Source organism: Argopecten irradians, chromosome 1, assembly GCF_041381155.1.
Source record: "Argopecten irradians isolate NY chromosome 1, Ai_NY, whole genome shotgun sequence".
NCBI classification, from domain to species: domain Eukaryota; kingdom Metazoa; phylum Mollusca; class Bivalvia; order Pectinida; family Pectinidae; genus Argopecten; species Argopecten irradians.
The window spans coordinates 61,970,803-61,992,550 of record NC_091134.1 but is presented as its reverse complement, the minus strand read 5'-3'; the positions used below and the strand labels follow the sequence as shown (position 1 = coordinate 61,992,550).

General features: G+C 34.8%; 1 protein-coding gene across 1 annotated transcript in view; it reads left to right on the top strand.

The window, feature by feature from the left end:
- Positions 1-6,695: 6,695 nt before the first annotated feature.
- Positions 6,696-21,748, top strand: part of LOC138336668 (uncharacterized) — an 82,910-nt gene continuing 67,857 nt past the window's right edge. The window contains exon 1 of the mRNA XM_069286202.1: positions 6,696-7,107. Within this exon, the coding sequence (XP_069142303.1) occupies positions 7,089-7,107 (19 nt within the window). The 5' untranslated portion in view covers positions 6,696-7,088. The remainder of the gene's footprint in view (positions 7,108-21,748) is intronic.

Sequence of the window (21,748 nt, the reverse complement as noted above, 5' to 3'; positions counted from 1 at the left end):
ATCATATACATGTAGACAACCTTGATGCTAAAATGAGCAAACCTTTAAAGTGAGCTGCTTCCTCAGCGAAACGCAATTCTGTTACCCAATACACAGGTATTAACTACAAAGGTGTCGACATTTAAACAAATCTTTGTAAAACGGAGAGAACGATTTGGAAACAAAATACAAAATCAAGTCCACAACAACTACTCCCCATCACAGCTTCGATATGTCGCCTGGTAGCGAAGTTGGCTAGGTAAATCTGGAAGGATTTATATATTAATGCTTCAACTCCACAATTTACATATGTGACTGTATTTGGTAATTCACCGTTACGACAGCTGAATTGGTAGGGTATCTGGCCAATGTTCGGATGTCTCGAGTTCGAACACCAGTCAGGTTGTGTATTTTACCATATTTTACCATTTCTTGGTGTAGTAATTTTTTATTTCGTGTCTTGTTAGAACACATTGGTTTAGTCTGGTTTGGTTTCAAGTTTTCTGTAAAGTGCCAGGAATATGTAAATAAAATTTAGATCTTCTGTGTCTATTCTACAGTCGTGATCTTCAACATATCATACGTTTTCTTCAAATCGTTCAACTTTGTCTTTTGTTTTCTTCGATCTCCTTGACAACCGTCCTCGAATAACCCGGCTTTTGATGTCTCCTTGACACCCTTCCTCATATGACCTTGACTGTTTCGGCCTCCTTCACACCCGTCCCCATATGTACAAAACTGGTGTGAGAATCTTAAAATTGGACTATATTCAGCGGTCCCGGTACTGATGTACTTCCGGGGAAGGTGATGCGACTATTTGGAGCAAAGTAATTATCTACACAGTGATATCGTATGGCGGATGACCCCGACATTGCTGCACTCTTCATAATTAATGTCCTGCTGCATTCCTGTACGATTCATCCCGTATATACAGAATATAGATGTATAGTCACGGAAGAGACCAACTAACGGTCCCGTGTCACGCTATACTCCAGCAGGAACCAACAAACAAAACTATCTGGCTGTGGACTAGGGCAACTCTAAACAACGGATTAGGCATGTAATATAGATATAGCATTGGATTGTATACAGATATCATGCTGGTGAATTTCTCGTCTGTGTTTGGCCATTTTCGAGTTTCCCTGTGAAGTAACTCCATGAACCCTAACCCCGTTATCCTTGACCCCTTACCGTTCCCTGAACGATCCCTGTGTGCAGTCAAAAGCGCATTTGGGAAGGATCCATAAAGGTGTCTTTTCAGTGAAAGGCATAGCATAAGGCATATTAGCTAAGTCAACTAAGTAGAACGAAGAAGAGAAGAAAATCTAAGCGACACATGGGGGTTCTGTTCGGGACCCTCCAAACTGTGTATAGACACTTTATATCGTCGCCGAAGCTCAGTCTGTTCCCGTTGCACTTTTATTCCACACCGAAGTCAAATATATCCGTTGTCTTCCTGTGAGTCGGCCGACATAAGAAATAACAGATACTGAAAATCATAATACTTTGGCCTAAAGACTGGCGTTATAAATACCTGACTCACAATTACATTGTACATATAAAAGGACATGCTCACCAATCAGTGTCCCTCACCAATAAAAAAACAAAAGAAGTCAATAGAAAGCATTTCGTGTTGGCCTAATTTACAACACATTGACCAGACAATATCTCCGACGGAGTAATGAGTTAGGATTGACATGTTGTGTTCCTATGATACAGGTATAAAGCCGTTTATCCGGAAGTTGAAATTACTTGTCATCCGTTCGAATTGTTGTGGTTTCTGAAAAGGACAGAAAGAAACACGTCCTTGTGTTAGCTATACAGACAATACAGCCACGCGAGCAGTGGATTAAGACTTGTGCCATGTTCTATGTCGGAGATATCTGACGAATATTGAACACTTAATACGTGTTTTATGCCTTATTTATGGTGGCTGATATGTGCCATTTCGTTATTTCGTTATTTCGCCTTACAAAGGCGATAATCATCGTCTTTTCGCCCCGCTAATCATCGTCTTTTCGCAGAGCCAGAACGAAATAACGAAATAATTTCAGTCGCTAATTAGCGACGCGAAATATTTCGCCCCGCTGTTTATCGTTTTTCAATCCGATAATCTTCGTCTTTTTGCCTTCGCCCCGCGCGCGAAAAGACGATAATCATCGTTATTTCGCCTTCGCCCCGCGCGCGAAAAGACGATAATCATCGTTATTTCGCCTTCCGCATTGACATGCGCAGATATAAGTGCAGAAGTGTCTGACTTGTTCTTGAAAAAAATATCATGGTCATAGGAAATTTACAAGTTGTCCGGACAAAGAACCCGTGTATATTGGTTACGATCACAACTAAAATATTGACACAATCCCAAATCTGTCAAATTTCATTGATCTTGTGGTTTAGTTGGAAATGTTGGGAAACCTGTGTATAGTGACCTGGTTAACATTGCAACCAAAATATAAAAAGATGCATGAAACTGCATTCATGTCTACACATTGTCCCACACATTACAGCCAAGTTTCATTGAAATAAATACAGTAGTTTAGAATGAGTTGTTCGGACACATTTTGGAACCTGTGCATAGTAACCCGATTACAAAAGAAACCAAAATATCGACAAACAAAAACTGCATGCACATCTACACATGGTCCCAAACAATACTGCCAAATTTAGTTGAAATCGTATTAGTAGTATAGGAGGAGTTGTCCGGACATTTATTCCAGTATACCACCCTATTTTCGTTACGGGGGTTATGAAAAGACATCACGGAAACTTAACTTAGGGAGAGTTTGGCAACACACATATATATGTAGATGCAAAATATATATTTCTATTCTGTGTAAATTGTGGTCATTTTTGTGATGAAATCAACACAATATATATGTATAGTGAGGCCTTTTTAAAAAGAAGTTCAATAAAACTCAATAAAATCTGAATAAGTCTAAAGTATTAGAATTAATGAACCAATAATCAACTTCATATAACCAGGACAGTAGTGGATATATATAATTACTAACTAAACACAATCAACAACAATTTACAATACTCTTATGTATGAACAAACGTACCTGCAAAAACAGGCGGGCGAGCCGAATGCGAAATAACGATGATTATCGTCTTTTCGCGCGCGGGGCGAAGGCGAAAAAAACGAAGATTATCGTCTTTTCGCGCGCGGGGCGAAGGCGAAAAAAAGAAGATTATCGGATTGAAAAACGATAAACAGCGGGGCGAAATATTTCGCGTCGCTAATTAGCGACTGAAATAATTTCGTTATTTCGTTCTGGCGCTGCGAAAAGACGATGATTAGCGGGGCGAAAAGACGATGATTATCGTCTTTGTAAGGCGAAATAACGAAATAACGAAATGGCACATATCAGCCACCATACTTATTACTTTGGAAGGCTGGTGTTCAGGCTAGATACGCGTGGGAAGCACTCTGTGGCCATTAGCCATTCTTTTACAACCTTAGAGTAAACGTTGGTGTGTTAGACAATGCAAACCAACTCGAGAGGAAAACATAATAAACCATCAAATTAATATAGTTTGTGAATAATTATTACTTTAATGAAAATATAACTTCCTGAAGCTGGCACATTTTGTTCGCAAGAGTGAATTGAATGACATTGACACGAAGATCATACTACAATATGGTGTCAGTGCTGATCTATAGATAATACGTCTTCACAAAACGTTTACATCTAAGTGTAGTATGCTTAGGGATGTAAACAATCTAATATTTGATACGACAACTTTTGTTTTCTGTAACCATGACTATTGCATTTATTTTGTCGTAACATTGCCATCGAGACAGCTAATGCAAAATATGGTCGTGCTAATTAAGCCTAGTTAAATTAATACAAACATGTTTTTATTACATAATGATTCTTTGATTCTGAAATTCTCAATGCTCATCTTTCCAATTAGCTTCAAGATATGCTCTAATATAAATGTATTTGTAAACTTTGTCTTCGAATGAGCCACCTACAAACAGTGTAAAACTTGAAATAGCTGAATAGTCCGAATATCCCTACTCCAGACAACTCCATGACCGTATCCCAGGGGTAAATACCCGATACGTAGGAATGTGATAATAATTCATCAACTTGATTTATTGTGAAATTTAGAACAACACATATATATTGAAGATGACACAGTAAATGTGAGCATTGTCAGACAGCTGCTCGTATTGAAAAATGTATAAACAGGACTACCAACATTGTCACAAGTCGTATATTCCGTGTCCTGTCCACGTCACCACGCCCGCGGGTGAGGTGCCCCGGGGAGGGGGAGGGGTCGCGACCTCCTTGTTACGTGTCAGGTGGGAGGGGAGGGAGGCTCTCAATTTCTGTCACTGTCTCCCGTATAGAATGTGGCGTAAACTGCGCCACGATCACCCATTGTACGACCATTTAAACAAGGCAATATGAATTCGGTTCTATGGAATCTTCGTGTCACAAATTTGACCTAGAAACGCTATTTTGGTCCTGTCTGCTTTGACAACTGGAGTGAATAGACAGAGAGGGTGTGGTATTTCTATTCACTGTGCTAAATTGATGAACTAGATGTGAAATTTCACTTATTCCATTTCTCTATAGGCGTACACTGGTAACAAGTGTCGAATGGTGACCAGATTGTAAGTCGGTGTTTTGAAATGGTCAGAACATTTATGATTGAAAAGTGTCCGTTTTCTTATCGTTTTGTAGTTAAAATCTTGAGCTTAAATTACTACAAATTTTATCAACTTCCAATTTTTATAGATCCAGACCCGTTTCCTGCATTACTTTGAGAGGAATTTAGGACATACTTTCTTTAAGATTTATAAATTGTCTGAAAACTGCAAGTCGCCTTAATACTTCGTAATATGATTGTTGTAAATACATACAAAAATCAACAGTGGAGGTTCCAAGAGATCTCCTTGTCTGAGACCAAAATACCATCCACATTTCTGTCGGCGTCATCTTCAACCAAACACATAACTTAACACTGACATCGTCCCAAAATTACTCAAAATCATGTCATATCTATCATTTTAGATTTATGAATACCTTTATAGTTACTGCTTCAATTCCTGTGTAAAACCTGCAAAAGCACTGGGTTGGCAAATTCTTGATTACCCTAGGTTCCCGGTCAAATTTGGAAAGGCACAGTTAATGAGTTTATAATGTAAAGAAGACACTCTTACTATCAATAAGATTTGACACTAGGGTCACAATCGCGACTCCCTATGTCTTGTATCCATACATTGTTCATCCGACATAGTTTGTTTGTTCTCTTTGATAATTATTTTTTTTCAATGTTCTACTGTTATATTTAATAGTTATCCTTCGTGTTCTGTGATAACTCATTTTATTGAAACACGCCAATCTACACGGGCTTAACCAAAGATGTGCAAGGATACTTTCAGATTTATTGGGTCGTACGTGCCATTTTACAACACATTTCTTAGATTTTAATTACGCGGCGGATTCCAAATGAAGGCAGACTTATCCAAAATAACGTGTTCATCAGAGAAGAACCACAAGGAATATGTACAGTGTATTGTACAGGGAATACGTATTGTACAAGGAATATGTATTGTACAGGGAATATGTATTGTACAGGGAATAGGTATTGTACAGGGAATATGTATTGTACAGGGAATATGTATTGTACAGGGAATATGTATTGTACAGGGAATATGTATTGTACATGGAATATTTATTGTACAGGGAATATGTATTCTACAGGGAATATGTATTGTACAAGGAATATGTATTGTACAGGGAATATGTATTGTACAGGGAATATGTATTCTACAGGGAATATGTATTCTACAGGGAATATGTATTCTAAAATTATTTATTTACGATTATTGATGAGGTGAGAGAATTTAGTAATTTAGTACCGAATCCTAATAGCTAATGCATGTACGGTTATGCATTTTTTTTTACAAAAAAGGAATCAGATTTAAAAGAAATACCTTTATATCTACTATTACAGATGCTATCTACCTGGCTGAACCATGAAATAGTGGATGGTGGAAAGGAAGTATGAGGTCAGACCGGACGATATGGACAATCAATTGTATATTTATGATCACATGTACATTGTATTACAATGTTCTAAAGAACAGGCTCGTTACATAGACCTCATGCGACTGTGTTCACTGTTTGTCAGTTGCGAGTTTGACTGGAAAGTTACGAGTTGGAAAATGCTAGTTGAGAATGTTGCATTTTTCATCTACTCCTTGCCACAGGGACCTGTCCGGCTGTGGTCCTTGTATTTCTCAACTCACAACGACACGTACATGTATTTTCCGATTCGCAACTCGAAGAAAAAGAAGTCCTCCTAATCGACATGCTATTTAAGTACATGTATAAGTTATTGAAAAAATCCAATCCCACAATTAAAATAAATTAATTAACTAATAAATAATTTCTTATACTGCAAGTCGCAGGACGCGGGAATACAACTTTGAAAACAACTCAATCTATTCTTTACATTTTTGTCTGATATGATCAAAAGGCGTGTAATTATCTTTGACTGTTAACAAATGGTCTCCTTAATTTACGCGCCGCCCTATTGCAAATGTGCCACGTGGTTGCACAAAATAATCACGCGTCTTTTTACCATAATTGGTCGATTGTGGTCAAACCTGTTGCTCAGGAGCCCTCTCCTCGTGAACCCCGCCGTCGCGAGAATTTGCCTAACTGTTGTCCCGTTACCGCGATTCGCTGTCACACTCAAATGGCGCTAGTTTCGGAATGCGTCGACAGGGCACTTGGTGAGCAGTATCGCTGTGTTTATTCACCTGTGGTGAGTATTACATAACTAAAAAGGCAGAGTATTAGACATATCCTAATAGCTGATTATCACCAGTGATCGAAAACGGTGATTATACAGGAGGAAAAACAAACTATATCAACAGGGATTTATATATGTACCCAGTGCTAGTCAATACACCGCGCGATTGACTTGGGTATCGACTTATCCATATCACAGTGTATCTCCGGATATTGTATCAAGTGAAAAATCTGGGATTTATCACAAAAAGACTAAAAGTGTTTTGTAAATTCGTTATGTATCTTATCCCTGGATGAAATGACCACCGGCTGTATTGAATAGAACAAAAAGTCATGGAAATCGAAATGAAGGGTGAGTAATATTTTTGAGTTATTTTCCTGCTCCTGTTTATAACTTTAAAAGGCATGTGTTGATGTAATCGTGAGCAGGAAAGTTACGGAGGACTTGTGTTGAACATGATTTTGGTTTAATATTTCACCTTCAAACGGATATTTTCTTTCCATGAACACTTTGATTGCGGTGCATTGCTTCAGAAATTATTTTTAGCTGGTGATCAAACAGTTATGCTGATTTCATCAAGCATGAAACGAGATATTAATTGGCTATAAACTGTTTGACAATGTTGTACAATGTTTGTATAATGTAGTATAAAGTTAAAAATGTGCATGCGAGGTCAATTAAAACGTTATTAATAACAGTTTAGTTAATTGTAATTTGTAAAAATAAAGTTTTTAATGTGAATTTCAAGGCCATACTATAGGAATATCAAATTGGATTACAAATAAAACGATTTAATGATTTATTACAGTATGATGTAGGATTGTGGTTGGCAAGTTAATGGAATGTTTGTACATTTGAGTTTGATAAAACACTAGATTTAAACTGTTTATTGCAGCTTGTGTAGATATTTCTTAGTTTAAATATAAAATAACTTGTTAGTGAAATAGAGTAATTAGCACTTTCAATCTACAGACATCATGACAATAAATGTAATGTAAAGTAAATGTTATTTTTTATGTTTCAAAATAAAACAAAAGGAAATGATGTCAACCATTTGCTACATTATATTCTCAAATTTGTTTCATATTATTTAGTCTGTTAGCTGTGTGCATGCTTGCATGGAATGGATCTTTAAGATCAAAAGGTTATAATTATGTTTGCATAAGCAATTTATTGCATCAAATATGGCATTTTATTTAGGAATGAACCATCTTGAAAGAAATAAAAAAAACATGTGACCACAGACATCCCAAACTGCTGAGTTGATTTATCATTGTACCAATGGGAGCCTGAGTTAATTATCTCTGGTTATATAACTCTGTTTGATGTTATGACCATTGTGTTGGAGCGGGTGTCAAATACACCTGATAATGGTGATATCCAGTAATCTTCATTCCCAGACACTTATTTCACAATTTCCTGGACGGAACAGTGCTACCCCCTGCTTTGTTTGGAGTGTGAGATCCGAGGGTAGACAATACACTACAAGCCATTAATCAATTTCTAGGTTATAATCAATAATTAAATAAAGTGGTATACATGGTTGATGTTACCACAGGATTTAATGGACAGTCTGCCCTTGGTGGAAGATATGTACATGTAGTAATGGAATCCTCCGCTGTTTACGGAGGTATGAATGCCGTTGATATAAATATCATTTCGTTTATGCCATTGTTGGGCCCATATCAATCATATTGTAGCTAGGAAATGAAAGCATCTAAGGGACAATAAAAAATTATTTTCATGTCCTTTGTTGTTGTGCGTAATTCATGTGCGATTTTTCGTAGGTAGGTATGGGGTAGGTAGCTGTGTAGGGTGGTATTTAATGAATTGTGTTGTGAATTCTATCATGCACATTAGAGTGTCGGTTTGGCAAATTGTTGTCTCCCACAGGGACTTACTCTTCACCTGATCAGGTGCAGACATATTTAATCTTTGAACATGCAACAAAAAAGACTTTGTATCATTATAGTAATGGAAAATGAAGCTATGACACATTGGACAATTTCACCAATATTTACATAATGAAACAAAAGCCTCATATATATTACACAGGTAGGAAGTTTCAAGAGAAAACCAACTTTGGTACCAAAAGATTCCTCTTGGGAAACCTGGATTGATTGAAACTAAAAACATTGAAGGACGTACTTTAATGTACATAATAATTTGGAAAAGAAGCATATTGACAAAAAACCTAAGTAGCAGTATTTATAAGCAAACAAAAAAACCGTAGGTAATGTTGTTTTACTAGAGATTCCTTTAGTTTTACTATTTAGACAGATGTTTCTAGTTCAGGCAGGTTTGTATAAAGGTCGTGCATACAAGCTCTAAAAAAAAAAGGTCTTTATAGTGAAGTGGTCTTTATATACAATTTAAATTATTTGTTGGAATTTCCTTTTTAGGCCAAACGGGTGACATTATAGAGACATGGTTGCTAAACCATATTGGTTTATACTTCCAGATCTGGAAAAGTGCTGATATTATTCACTTCTCAGCTCCCATCATGATATTCTGATGTTGATAACACAGTATCTCGACCATCTTATTGTAGATGCTGTAGGTCTGATGTTAGAGCTAATTCGACCACCTGTATATCGCAGTGACATGTCAGATGTATACTGATCTCAAGAAGTCACGAAGAAAAAGTTTCTTGTCATCTTTCACACAGGGTTTGATAATACAGGACTTGATGATGAGCCTATTAGGAATGATATTCTTTGTGATATTTTAATTGAAATAGAAACATGAGGACTTAATAGATGTCAGATAAATTGGGAGTTAAAATGCAATAAAATGTAATTATCTCCCCTTATTGTAAGTATTGAGGATGAGACAGCTGTCAGTATGACATCACAGCTAGCTAGGCTTCTGAAGTGTTCTATATCATGGACATGTCCATATATTATTAAACAGCTTTAAAATGGAGGTCTGTTTGCTTTCCCCCTTTTGTTAAATCTTTTGATGTGACAAACGGATTGTGTGCATCTTATTTCACTGGTGATAATTGAAATTTTTTTCGATTGTAATGCATAACTTATGTGTGTATATAAAAACTGGAATGTAAATGATCTGAATAGGTAATTTATTTGGTAATTGAAAAGCAACACCAAAAAAAGTGATGAAGAGGTTTTTAGTTGAAATTTACTTGAATTTAAGTCATCACCATTTAGGTAACATGATCATGAGTCTCTTAATCACGAAGAATCCTTTCTCCTGAAAAGAAATAATGAACAAAGAAATTAAAAGATATATTACGTTATTAATGCTAAGAATGCATATATAATAATGAAGTAAATATATCGGGTTGAGGAATAGCTGTTTTTTTTAATACACCTGTAATAAAAATAATTTGATAAAATAAAAAATAATAACCCAAAACAACTGTATTTGATATGGGCTTATAATTATTGTAGCAGGCATGCAGGGCTAGCTGATCTCCAGATTTTAAAACATGATGATCTTCCGAAAAGAAGCAACTCTTTGGAAAGGATGTTTCTCTCTTATCTTCAATAATTCTATAATGTACACCTGTCTTTAATGGTTTTCTGCCTTTATGTTATCACGGAGTGTGAACACTGGGTTATTTTCATAGGTCACCTTTGCAATTGTATGTGTGTCACAAATATTTGTAGTCGCTAAGCCGAAAATATAATTGAAAGGAGAAAAGGAACATTTTATTTCAAATCTATGTAAATTTTCTTGAAGGGCTTAAACTATTCATCAAATTGTGAAATAATTGGACAGCTATCCCAAAGCTTATATAGGCATGAAAGACAAATGATGGCGAGTGGGGGCCGGGAATTGTATGACGATTTGGCTACATTTAAACATCATTGAGGATTCTTTGTAAAGGATCATTTTCAAGTATACGAGATGTCAACATTTCGAATGGTTGTGTGCTATCGAAGATTTAAGATGTGTAAACACTATCCCAGTATTTAGGTTAAGGATTTGCTGATCAGGGAATATGTTTGGTATTGTCAAAATACTCCAGTTTATAACTCTGTCCACCCTAGTTTGTACCCCTCCAGCTAACGGGTGATGTTTGTATATTTCCTTACCTTTGCTTATCGAATAAGCTTCTGAGAGAATAAATAATGCAAACTTACTTACACTTCAGCGTTTGTGTTTGACAAATAATATCATAATTCTTGCAAAAATGTTATAAAACTTGTGGTACAGGTGTATTTGCATCTGGAAAAGGACAAATTCTTGTATAATTCTAAAATTTAAAAAAAGAAAGGTAACAAGAAAGAGGGAGTGTGGGGAGTATTTTTGATATCAAGACGTTGTTTAATGAATCTTAAAGCTGAGGACACTATATTGAAAACACCAGATGTTTCTGATTTGAAAGTTAAAATCTGTTTTGTATATGAAGGTCGGACAATCTCATGAAGAAGATCAAACGCGAAAATGACCATGAATAGGTTTTACAAATAGGGTCATTAATCAGGGTCTTTTTAAGTCGTCTGACAGGTTTAATATCTGAAATGATAATTGCATTATTATGAGCTTATATATAAATAGATTTGTCAATTTTGATAATTTAATTAACTAGCACATTACCGTTCATGTTTAACCTATCGTATATTAACTTCAAAGGTATTTTTAGTATAAAACTATCTGATTTCAGTCTTGGTGATTGGAACTTACTTAAAATGTATGACTCATATTTCCTGCCAAAATTCCACTTGGTAGGTAATAGAATCTAATAGTTATACATGGATACAGAATATGCTTCATTTGGTAGAAAGATATAGTTTATACCTGAGGCTGGATATACAACTTAACAAATTATTTGATTTGAATTTTGAACCTTCAATAAATATCATCCCCCTCTAAGATAGATAAAAGTTATCTTTTCTATATATGTTTATAATGTATTTGACCCCAACTCAAAATTGAGAATCCTTGGTCTAAAATTCAGCAGACAAAACTCAGCATCAAAAATTCTCTTCTCCTTTTTTGAAACTTGGCAAGCCAAACTTAGGATTATAAATGAATGTTCGTTGAGGCTTGTTTGAAACTTAAATTTGCAGCGAAATCATTTATAATCCAAGGTTCTGATATCACTGCAGTCCAAAGTCAGCTTTGATAATTATCTCCCCTTGGTTTATAAAGCTGAACTTTATCGCTGAGTTTGTTATTACCTGTTACATCATGACTATGTGGAATATTTTATATTGCATTTTTAAAAATTATTAATGTGAAACATGTACAATTTTGACCATAGACATATACCCAGGATGCATAAGCCTATAGCTTTGGTTGACCTATAGTCTATAGTTGGGGTCATTGAAAGGCTGTACTAAAATCAATTTACAATGTCCAAAATACTGATGTGTTATTATGAAAATAGTTGTCTCCCTGATGATTGGGTTGGTGTAATGTAATTCTCAGCCAGACGAAAAGTCATTATTTTGGTATTGGCGGGTGAAGGATTGATACTAAATGGTTTACTACTTCCCATTAAGGTTTACAAAGGATCCTGATGGATATTGTGTGATAACATACACATCTGTTACAAACTGTAGTATATCTCAGTCAGGTATAATGTAATGTGTACCCTATGGCTGTTTTCATTGAGTGGACATAATTATGCTTTATACAACATTATGTTGTTATACTCTGAATATGTATAGGACTGCATAGACCTCACATGTGTAGATTCTAAAAATGGAAAAATTGTAAAGTGTGTCAATTTATAAAAAGTTGGAAAACATGTAGTAATAATTAAAATGTCATATTAAATCAGAATTTGTTATTGTCAAGCTACTTAAATGTTTTATTTCTTGTTTGTGATTATTTTGTTTCTTTATTTATATTTGTTTTGATTTATTTAAAAATTATAAATTCTTCTATAAGTATTTACGTATACCTACCACTGAACTGAACTGGTCAAACAGGTATATATACCTATTTACCTAATTGACCTATTCAGTATAATTATGTTACCTGGACTGAACCTTCAGCCCTATTGTATAACAATGATATGTGTTGATAGCAATGTTCTGTACAATTAAGTATAGAGTTATGACACCTGTGTAACATTCCTATAACTAGTTATGAAAAAGTACTAGTTGTATAAACATTACATACCTACTGATGTATATTCCTCTGTAAACAGGTAAAATTCTTTTCAACAATTTTCCTAATATTATCTAGTTAATGGGCCGTGTAAACATAACATCAAAATTTAAAGATATTTTAAGTTTATTACTATCACAACAAAGAAAGAAATTATGATTCACTGAAAAGGCTTAAATTATACTACTATCCAAACATCCTAAGTCAACTGAAACAGTAATGTGTTTAAAGAAAGATTTCCTTGTACAAGATGTAAAAGAGTGATTATGATGAGAAAATTTGTTGTTACAAGAAATAGTTAAAGATGGTGGATCGTTGATCTACCTGTTAAGTTAACAAAGGTCTACCTGTAGGGTAGAACCTCTAGATCCCTGAACATGGATGCTTATTGGTTTGTTTCGAATTCAGGAGATATGATGCTGTGCCAAGGTAAGAAAACTGAATGTGATTTCTTTATTGATTAACATCTTTTTAGATATAATAACGCATATTAATTAGATGTCATTTTGATGTCCAGGAGACAGGAGTATTAAGACACTTAGATTACCACAAACAACATGGATATCAAAGATGAGCAATATACACATGCAAATTAAACTGCATGTGATTATAATTCACAATGATGATATGATTTGGTAATTGTATGTTATGTCAACTTTTCATAGTTTCATAGGGGAGATAATTCATTTGCGTTTTGTTACACAAACATAGATATATAGTCATACAGTATTTGTAAAACATTACTAATGGCTGATATTGGGGTTTTATGACAATACAAAAACTTGGGTTCAAACTTCATTTTTGAAACTTCGAATGGGAATTAAATTATGTAAAACAATGGTAATTGAGAGACAAGAACATTTTATTGGGTTTAGTAATTTTTACTTGAACATGATGGCATATGGCGGCAGCAATCTATACAGTTTACCTGTTCTAGCTGGCTTCCTGCTGGTATACGAGGTTTGAATATAGCACTACAACTGCCCATTGTACCTATATTATATACCTGTACTTTACTGGTAGGTCAATTCTAATTCATCCCTACTGTATTGGAATTTCCTATCCAGACAAAATCAATACAATTAATTAATCTAATGATAGGGATATTGGTCCATGATGTCAGCTATTTACACCATGGTGTACCATTTAAAGGTGTACACGTGTACATGTATATATTTCAATCATGGCCTAGGGCTCTATTTACAATACACACTGCAATGATTCAATGTTAAGTGTCCATATCAAGATAAGGATAAATAAGTGTTTAAAATTGATCAGTTGGTCGCGAATGAGAATCATTTTTTTTCAGTTCAGGTTTTGGAAGCAACTTAGGTTATTAAATACATTATTTCAGTTAAATTATCAGACTTGAAAAATTCTGGCACACAACTTTTTGACAACTAAGTTATCTCCCCTGTTACTTTTCCATGGCCACCATACATTATCATTAAACAAGAAATATGTTAACCTTTAAGATATTTTCCTCAACTTTTGATAAGTATTAATTTGAACTATACTTGTTTTCAAATTTTAAATGTGCAAATATTGAATTACCATGTAAGCAAACCAGATTGAAAGTACAGTCGAAACTCGTTATCTCGAAATTCAACGGACCAACGAAAATAGTTCGACTCATCCGGAATTCGACTCAAACGTAATGCCATTAGGTTTGGTCAGAACGTGGTTTTCAACGGTCCTTATATCTTATGACAGCCGGGTACATGCCTATTACCGTGATCAGCATATTATCGTGATTTTCCAACTTAAAAGGTTTGTATTAAATCTTTTTAGTTGTATGTTTTCAGATGTTTTGGGATTTTTTTTAAATACATTTGTAAATAAAAAAATTGAATTACGATTATAAGGCATGCACACTGATTTCCCGGTGGTTATACGTATACTGACTTCAATGGTTCATACATCAAACTTATACAGAATGTAGTACCTGAACAAATAAAAACAAACATCTTTCTTATTTCAGAATTTAATGGTTTTTCGAAATAGTAAAATAAACAATAGTTTTTACCTACCGTGAGCAGACTACACTCTTCATTTCTACCGGTTAATATAATTTACGGTAAATGAAACGAAAGTAGATTTCTATACCAACGAAGAAATATATTGTATGACTACTGTAGGCTAAGATACTAGTACATCTGTAACGACTAGTTAAACATTTAACATTGTGGGTTTGTTAAATTATTTTGCACTATCAACATTCCATACAAACCTTAGAAAACACTTTCGTTTCTAATGATTAGTAAACAAACACGCTTCCGGTCATGATCGAGCCATGCTGAATGCGATTGTGTAAACACACGTCGTGTTTATGTACAGGTAAGTCACAATTGTCAAGTGACACTAATAAGGAAGCCAGACTTGAGAGGATTATTAAACAATTATTAATTAGCAGTCATTGTTGTAGAATGTTCCCATAGGCCTGAATCTGCAAATACCGATCGCGATATGTACAGGTAAACCAATCACGTGTTACGACAAACCACAGGTGAATTTCAATTGTTTGTATCAATGTTATATTTTTTTTTATTTAAAATTTTGACTAAAATTAAATTCGAGATAGCGACTATTTTTTTTCGTTGAATATCCGTTCTAGGGACCAGGAATTGACTTTGACACAACCGGAGTTTCGAGTCATCGAAATTCGAGTCATCCGATCTTAAAATACATACACAAAGAAGGACAAAAAACGGGACTTAAAAATTAATTTGACTCAACCGGAATTTCGACTCAAGCGATTTTGAGATAACGAGTTTCGACTGTATCAATTTAGAATATTTTAGCTATTTCAGAAATGTACAGAGAATTTTACGACCAACACCCATGCAAATTCCTGAACATTAGTAAGGGCAGGTGATGTTAGGGAGCTAATGTTTATAGGAATCTGAAGAAATGCTTAATAGACGATTTAAAAGTCGTAATGGGAGCAGGGCACAGGTCAGATGGAAAATTAATTCTGAATTGGTCCAGGTACCTTAAATGGATTCCCTATCAGGCCAAATACAAATTGTTGAGTCCATTTTCAGATAATTTGCAGTGGTGTGGTTGGATGGTGTTAAAATGTCCTACAACAAAGCCTGTGTAATAAGGGGGTGGTACTGGGGGACCGCGAGGGTGGTGCCGTAGGTGGTGCCCCGGGTCCACTTGTCATATGGGTTTTATCCTGATAATTATCACCCTGTCGCCTTTGATAGGTAAAACCTGTCACAGTTAAGTCAGACTTTGTTCTGTAATGTTGATGAAATGTGATTATGGCATGAAACCTGAAGATTTCCTGTTGTGATTTATTCGTCTATCGTGGAGAAATTTGAAACGTCTTGAATTAACTGCGCAAATATCCATGCACATTATATTTATTTATCTGTATAATTAAGATTGTGATACAATCTAAATATATATCCACCCTATTGTTTACGTGACCATTAGGCAATATGATAGACAGATATTTAGGTTATATTTGTGTAGTACCTGGCATATTCACCTGAATTAGGACTTAAAAGTACACGCCAATGCTGTCATACTGTGCTGCAGCAAAAATGTCTCTGATATCAACTGTTTGAATTTTCAAAGTCTGACAAGATCAAACTGTGAAATGAAATAGCAAATTGAATTGAACAATTTTCTATAACTTCAAAAAGCGATCATTGAAAGTATTAGTTACAGGTATTTTGATCTTAAATTAATATTCCACAATTGCGTTTCATGTTCTAGTTTAGAGTTACAAGCAGATATTACACACTACATGAATTTATTGTGCACTTTTTCCCCTCCATACAGGTAAATATTGTCAAGTTTCTTATGGTTATAACTTTTCTTAATGTCAATTAAAGTCATCTGGAATCATGATTTGGTTGCATTTTTGATCATGGCTACCTTGTTTTCCCTAATTCTGATCTTTTCCTTTATAGTGAACCCATAGTCAGTGTACAAAATAGAACATAGCATTTCAGTCAAACATGTCACAACATGTTTACGTTAATTAAATATTTTACTAACAAATCATTCTCCTACCTCAGCAATTGAATCACATATGCCCCTACAATATGGGAGTTTCGGGGGTTTCGAGAACCCAAAACAACGCGGGCGAAGTACAATTTACCGTTGATTTGTCCACCTTTTAGTGAGTATGACGTCACGTAATTCACATCAAATGATGACGTCATAATCACTGAATGGTGGGACTAATCGACGGTAAATTGTACTTTACCCACATATTGGGATTTCAAAAGCCCTGTATTACATGACTATGTGTGTTTTTTCTAAGTATTCCGTACTTGCATATTACAAAGTTATCTGCCCTTGCCAGTAGTATTGATTAAGATGTCATGTGTTTGTGAGCATGGCATCATACTTTTCGGGGAAAACAACTTGAATTCACAAAATAATGATATCACAATGGATACTTTCCCACAAAGGAGTTAATTCTGTAATATTCAAAGACGGAATATCTTTATCAATAACCAAACACAACATAATTTAATTCATTTAAACACATGCTAGCTACCAGTGATTAGATTATATTTATAGTGTTTATGCACCACATGATGTATGTATACCATAAGATGTAACCCCTAGCTGTGTCTTAACCTCAAATCCTGAATGGTCCTTGGATGGTATGTATAAGGAATTTGACACTTATACCTTGTGTATAAGTTAATGTTTTATGAAATTAATCCATGTCATTTAAAGTGTTTTCCATCCTTATGTTTCCTTCCATTCAGTCTCTACAACAGGTTTTTGAGGTGTTTTGAATTTGTGTTTATATGCCCCACAGTAGTAGTGGGCGATTTTGTAATCTGATAAAACAAAAAACAAAACAGTTATGTTTTTTGAAACAAACTATATGAGATAATTGTTCCTGCTGGTGTATAATTAATCTGTCTTGGTTGGTTGTGTGTTGTTTACAGTCTCAGTTACTGTATATTTCTTTACTTGTACACTGGGATTGGGGCAGATCTGATTTCTGCTTTCTCATTCACTTTGATGGGAAAAATTGTGCATTATCATCGTACAATATTGTTTTTAAATCTTTTGGACTTTACTTAAATTGTAAATCACTTTATACAAGAAGCAAATTTACTTAAATCGATATCGGATGAGTCACTAGTGTAAACATCCAAATAAATACAGGGTATTCCACAAGGGGCCGATCTATGTCTCTGCAGGATACATCTGATATATATGTATTTGGCTTTCTACATTGCAAATTGCATGTTGAAAATAGCGACAAAGAACTGATAGTATTCAACATGTACTGCTCATAGAATGTATATTATGTAATATATGAGCAATGCTTTCAAAATGTTCACAATCAAGACACATGATTCTGATGCTAGAAATTTCATTTATAATAGGTGTTTGTAATTTATTTTTCTAATTCAATCTCGCACCTGTCATGAAATAGTTGAGATCTGAACCTGTTGATGTGAAGGTGCTTTAATGTCCTACCGCATTCTACCCAATAAATCCACCATCTCGATATAAGTGCCCTCCGTTTTCGAGGTCTCGAGTGATTAACATATCGTTCAAATGTTTAGATTTGATCTTTTGTGTATGTGGATGTTGAAGAGCCTTGTTTCAACACATTGAAGGACAAGTAGATAGATTGTTTTAAAGAAGACAAACAACACTGATGATCAATATCTGACACAAAATCTTTAAAACAAGTAGAACATACATGTACATAAGCGGTTTGTATTTTTATCATGTTATGCACTTTAATGATTTATGAGATAAGCCGATAAAATATTTTGCAAAATATTTTCATTTTAATTGTCAAACACAATAACTTTAAAGTTCAGAGTATTTATAGAGCAATTTATGACCGGTATCTGTTTTCTTTTGGTTATAGTGAGTGTAATTACCAACCACCAAATCTATAAATAGGATTATAGGTAGCATGGTCCCAGCTTGATCTGCACAACAAATTAATCATATTACACAGGTATCATCGATAGATATTTATCAATACATAAAAACTCTTGAGAAATTGACTTTTGAAGGTAAACATTAGGGCTGAAACGATAAGTCGAATAATCTGAGGCGATTAGATTAATGAAGCTAATTGCTGATAATCGATTAAAGATTTTATTAATCGTTAATCGTAACATGCATAGCCAGTGCATTGTAAGCTGACTAAACACGTTGACAGATCATGGATTTCTGAGTAAGCCATTCCGACTGGAGTTTCACCTCTTTATGTACATGTTTTGAACTCAACAAAGTATATATGATGTGAGAAATACTTGCTAAATTACGTCTCTGTGGAAGTTAAAGTCATTAATCAATGAAAAAGTGGATGTCATGAGAAAGCTTGCAACACGCTGTTCGCCAATTTTCACTAGCGATCGACTCCATGTTGTTACGTCACGGAGGCCTAATCGCCGCCGGGACGCTCGGGAGCGGAAGGAGCAGTAATCTTGAACATTTAAATTTTACTATCGCATGTGTTTATCATATAAAAATAATGTTTTTGTTCATATTCTAATTGAATATAAGAGTTGTTGATTTATTTTTATTTTGTTGATCACGGAAATAAAAAAGTTCATTGACGAAAATTTGGTCATGTCGCTCCGTGGCGATCCAGATTTGGTTGATTAGTCGTACGTGTGAAGGTCACGTCAAAACAGCGGGTTAGCAGACTTGATTTAAACGATGTTACGGAAGACAATACAGGAAAGGAATTCAGAGCTTATTTGGGATAAAATATGTTTGTTTTGTCAATAAATCTATTCTTATTTGTTGGTAGGCTTATATTATATAAGGCATGTCCTCTGTCATATTATACGGTAGGTGTTATTATTAGTTGATAACAAAACATGGCGGACGTTTTCAGTAGTCAGTAGTGAAACAATATAGTTGCCTTCAATTCAAACGATTAATCGATAAGTAATCGATTACATGTGACCGAATAATCGAATACAAAAATTACTAATCGTTTCAGCCCTAGTAAACATAAAGTGACAGTTTTAAAAATCATGAAACTTTATTTCTAGTTGGGAATTTAAGAGTTAAAATTGGCGCTAAAGAATCAGCGCAGCTTTTTCAGTCTGATGAAAAAGACACTTGGATTTATTTGACCTCAGAATGACAATGTTGCATAATTGAATCCAGGTATGTAGATGCTTCATATTATACTGAGTTGTTGCCCTTGTTAATTGCCACATATGTGTTTGACATAATCATTAATATCTTGTTGCACAAAGGAGCATTACATGTCGGTATGTAATGACAATGTTGTATAGATTTAACAATTACTGGTAACATTAGGTGATGAAATCTACATATACTTAGGGGCAAGGAAAGAATGGAGGAAATATTTTAAAGTGAACCCAATATTCTATATTGTGTGGGATGATAGATTGTGGTAAAAACAGCTACGGTGGGCATGATCCTTAGCTGTTATCAGATAAACGTAAAATTATCCATGTTGATGTTTCAGATTTTCCAAAAAAATATTAAAAGGAATGCTCAGAGAACAATAATTTATTGACAATTGGTTGACAGTTCGGAGTTGTTTATTGACGAGCTGATAGGTCCTAATCCGTCACATGTATCAGTTTGGTCGGCCTATCTCTATGGTCCCTAGTATCAGATTCTATTTCTCATTGTCCATCAGAAATCCATACTTGTCCTGTTTTATTTGCGATTGTTGCGGATTGTCACAGCTGATGTAGTTTAGTCCTTTGTATCTGTGCATCAATATAACGATCTCCTTGTCAATTAGGTGACAGAAGATCGGTTTTCCCAACACGTCTATATCTAGGTATATGGCTCGTGAAGCGGAAGATATTTGAAAGTCGTAATTATCTCTTACAACATTTGTAAATAAGGTGGAACACAGTTAAGTGGAGAATCAAACACCATGCTTGGCTAGGCTAGTCTGTTCAGATTACAGAGTGAAAAAAATTAAAGGATCTCTTTTAGTTTAATTACAGTGGCACAATATACACCTGATTTCTGAGATTTCTCACAGTTGGTGAGTTTTTTTCTGCTGTAGATATATATTAGATCTATCTACTCATTGAGTTTGACCCTCCACTGTGGTCTTCCCCTGTCGGGTCCAAGCTGGTGTGCCTTATTGAACATATTTTTTCCAAAGCCTGCGGGTGTAATATGATACACACAGCTGGCCTTCATGGTAGGGCACTAATAATTTGCTTATTATGGTGAATTTGTTTGGGTGTGAATTATTAATTAGAGGATGTACCAATAGAAAACCTTGTAATTAAACAATTTCAAAGGAAATGGCATTCCGAAGTGCTCAGTTCTGACAGCCTATGTATAGGATGAGGTGCCTTAAACAGCCTAAGTCTATAGATCTCAGCAAGATGTTTATCTCTTATACTTAGTTAATAAGGAGCAGGATGGATAATTGATCATAATTCTTTATGGGTTTTCTTCACTTAGATGACATATGACAATTTGATGGTGACGAACTTTGATATATTTTCCGAACAGACATCCTGATAAACAAACTGCACTCAGATCTGTTTGTCCATGTCTTCCACATGATTTGTAATTAGGACAGAATGACATATACATTTTAAATGTGGTTAGAAAAATGATCATGTACATGTTTTATATAATTGTTGGGTTCTTCTGAAACTTTCTTGAAAATCTTAAGTAACATAAAGTGACACATAACCATTTTTGTACATGCATGTATTCCAACAAATTCTTAACGTAAGATTTTATATAGAAATATCTATGAATCATTAGGTAAATACTGATGTTATGATTGATATCTTCACATATCGCCTGTGATTTGGCCGTACCTGTAACAGGGTACTGTAGGAATGCCACCCTCATACGTTGATGACCTCGCCCAGTGGGGGGGTAGTGCATGTTATGCTTTCACCTTGACACTTTGACATAGGTATTGATT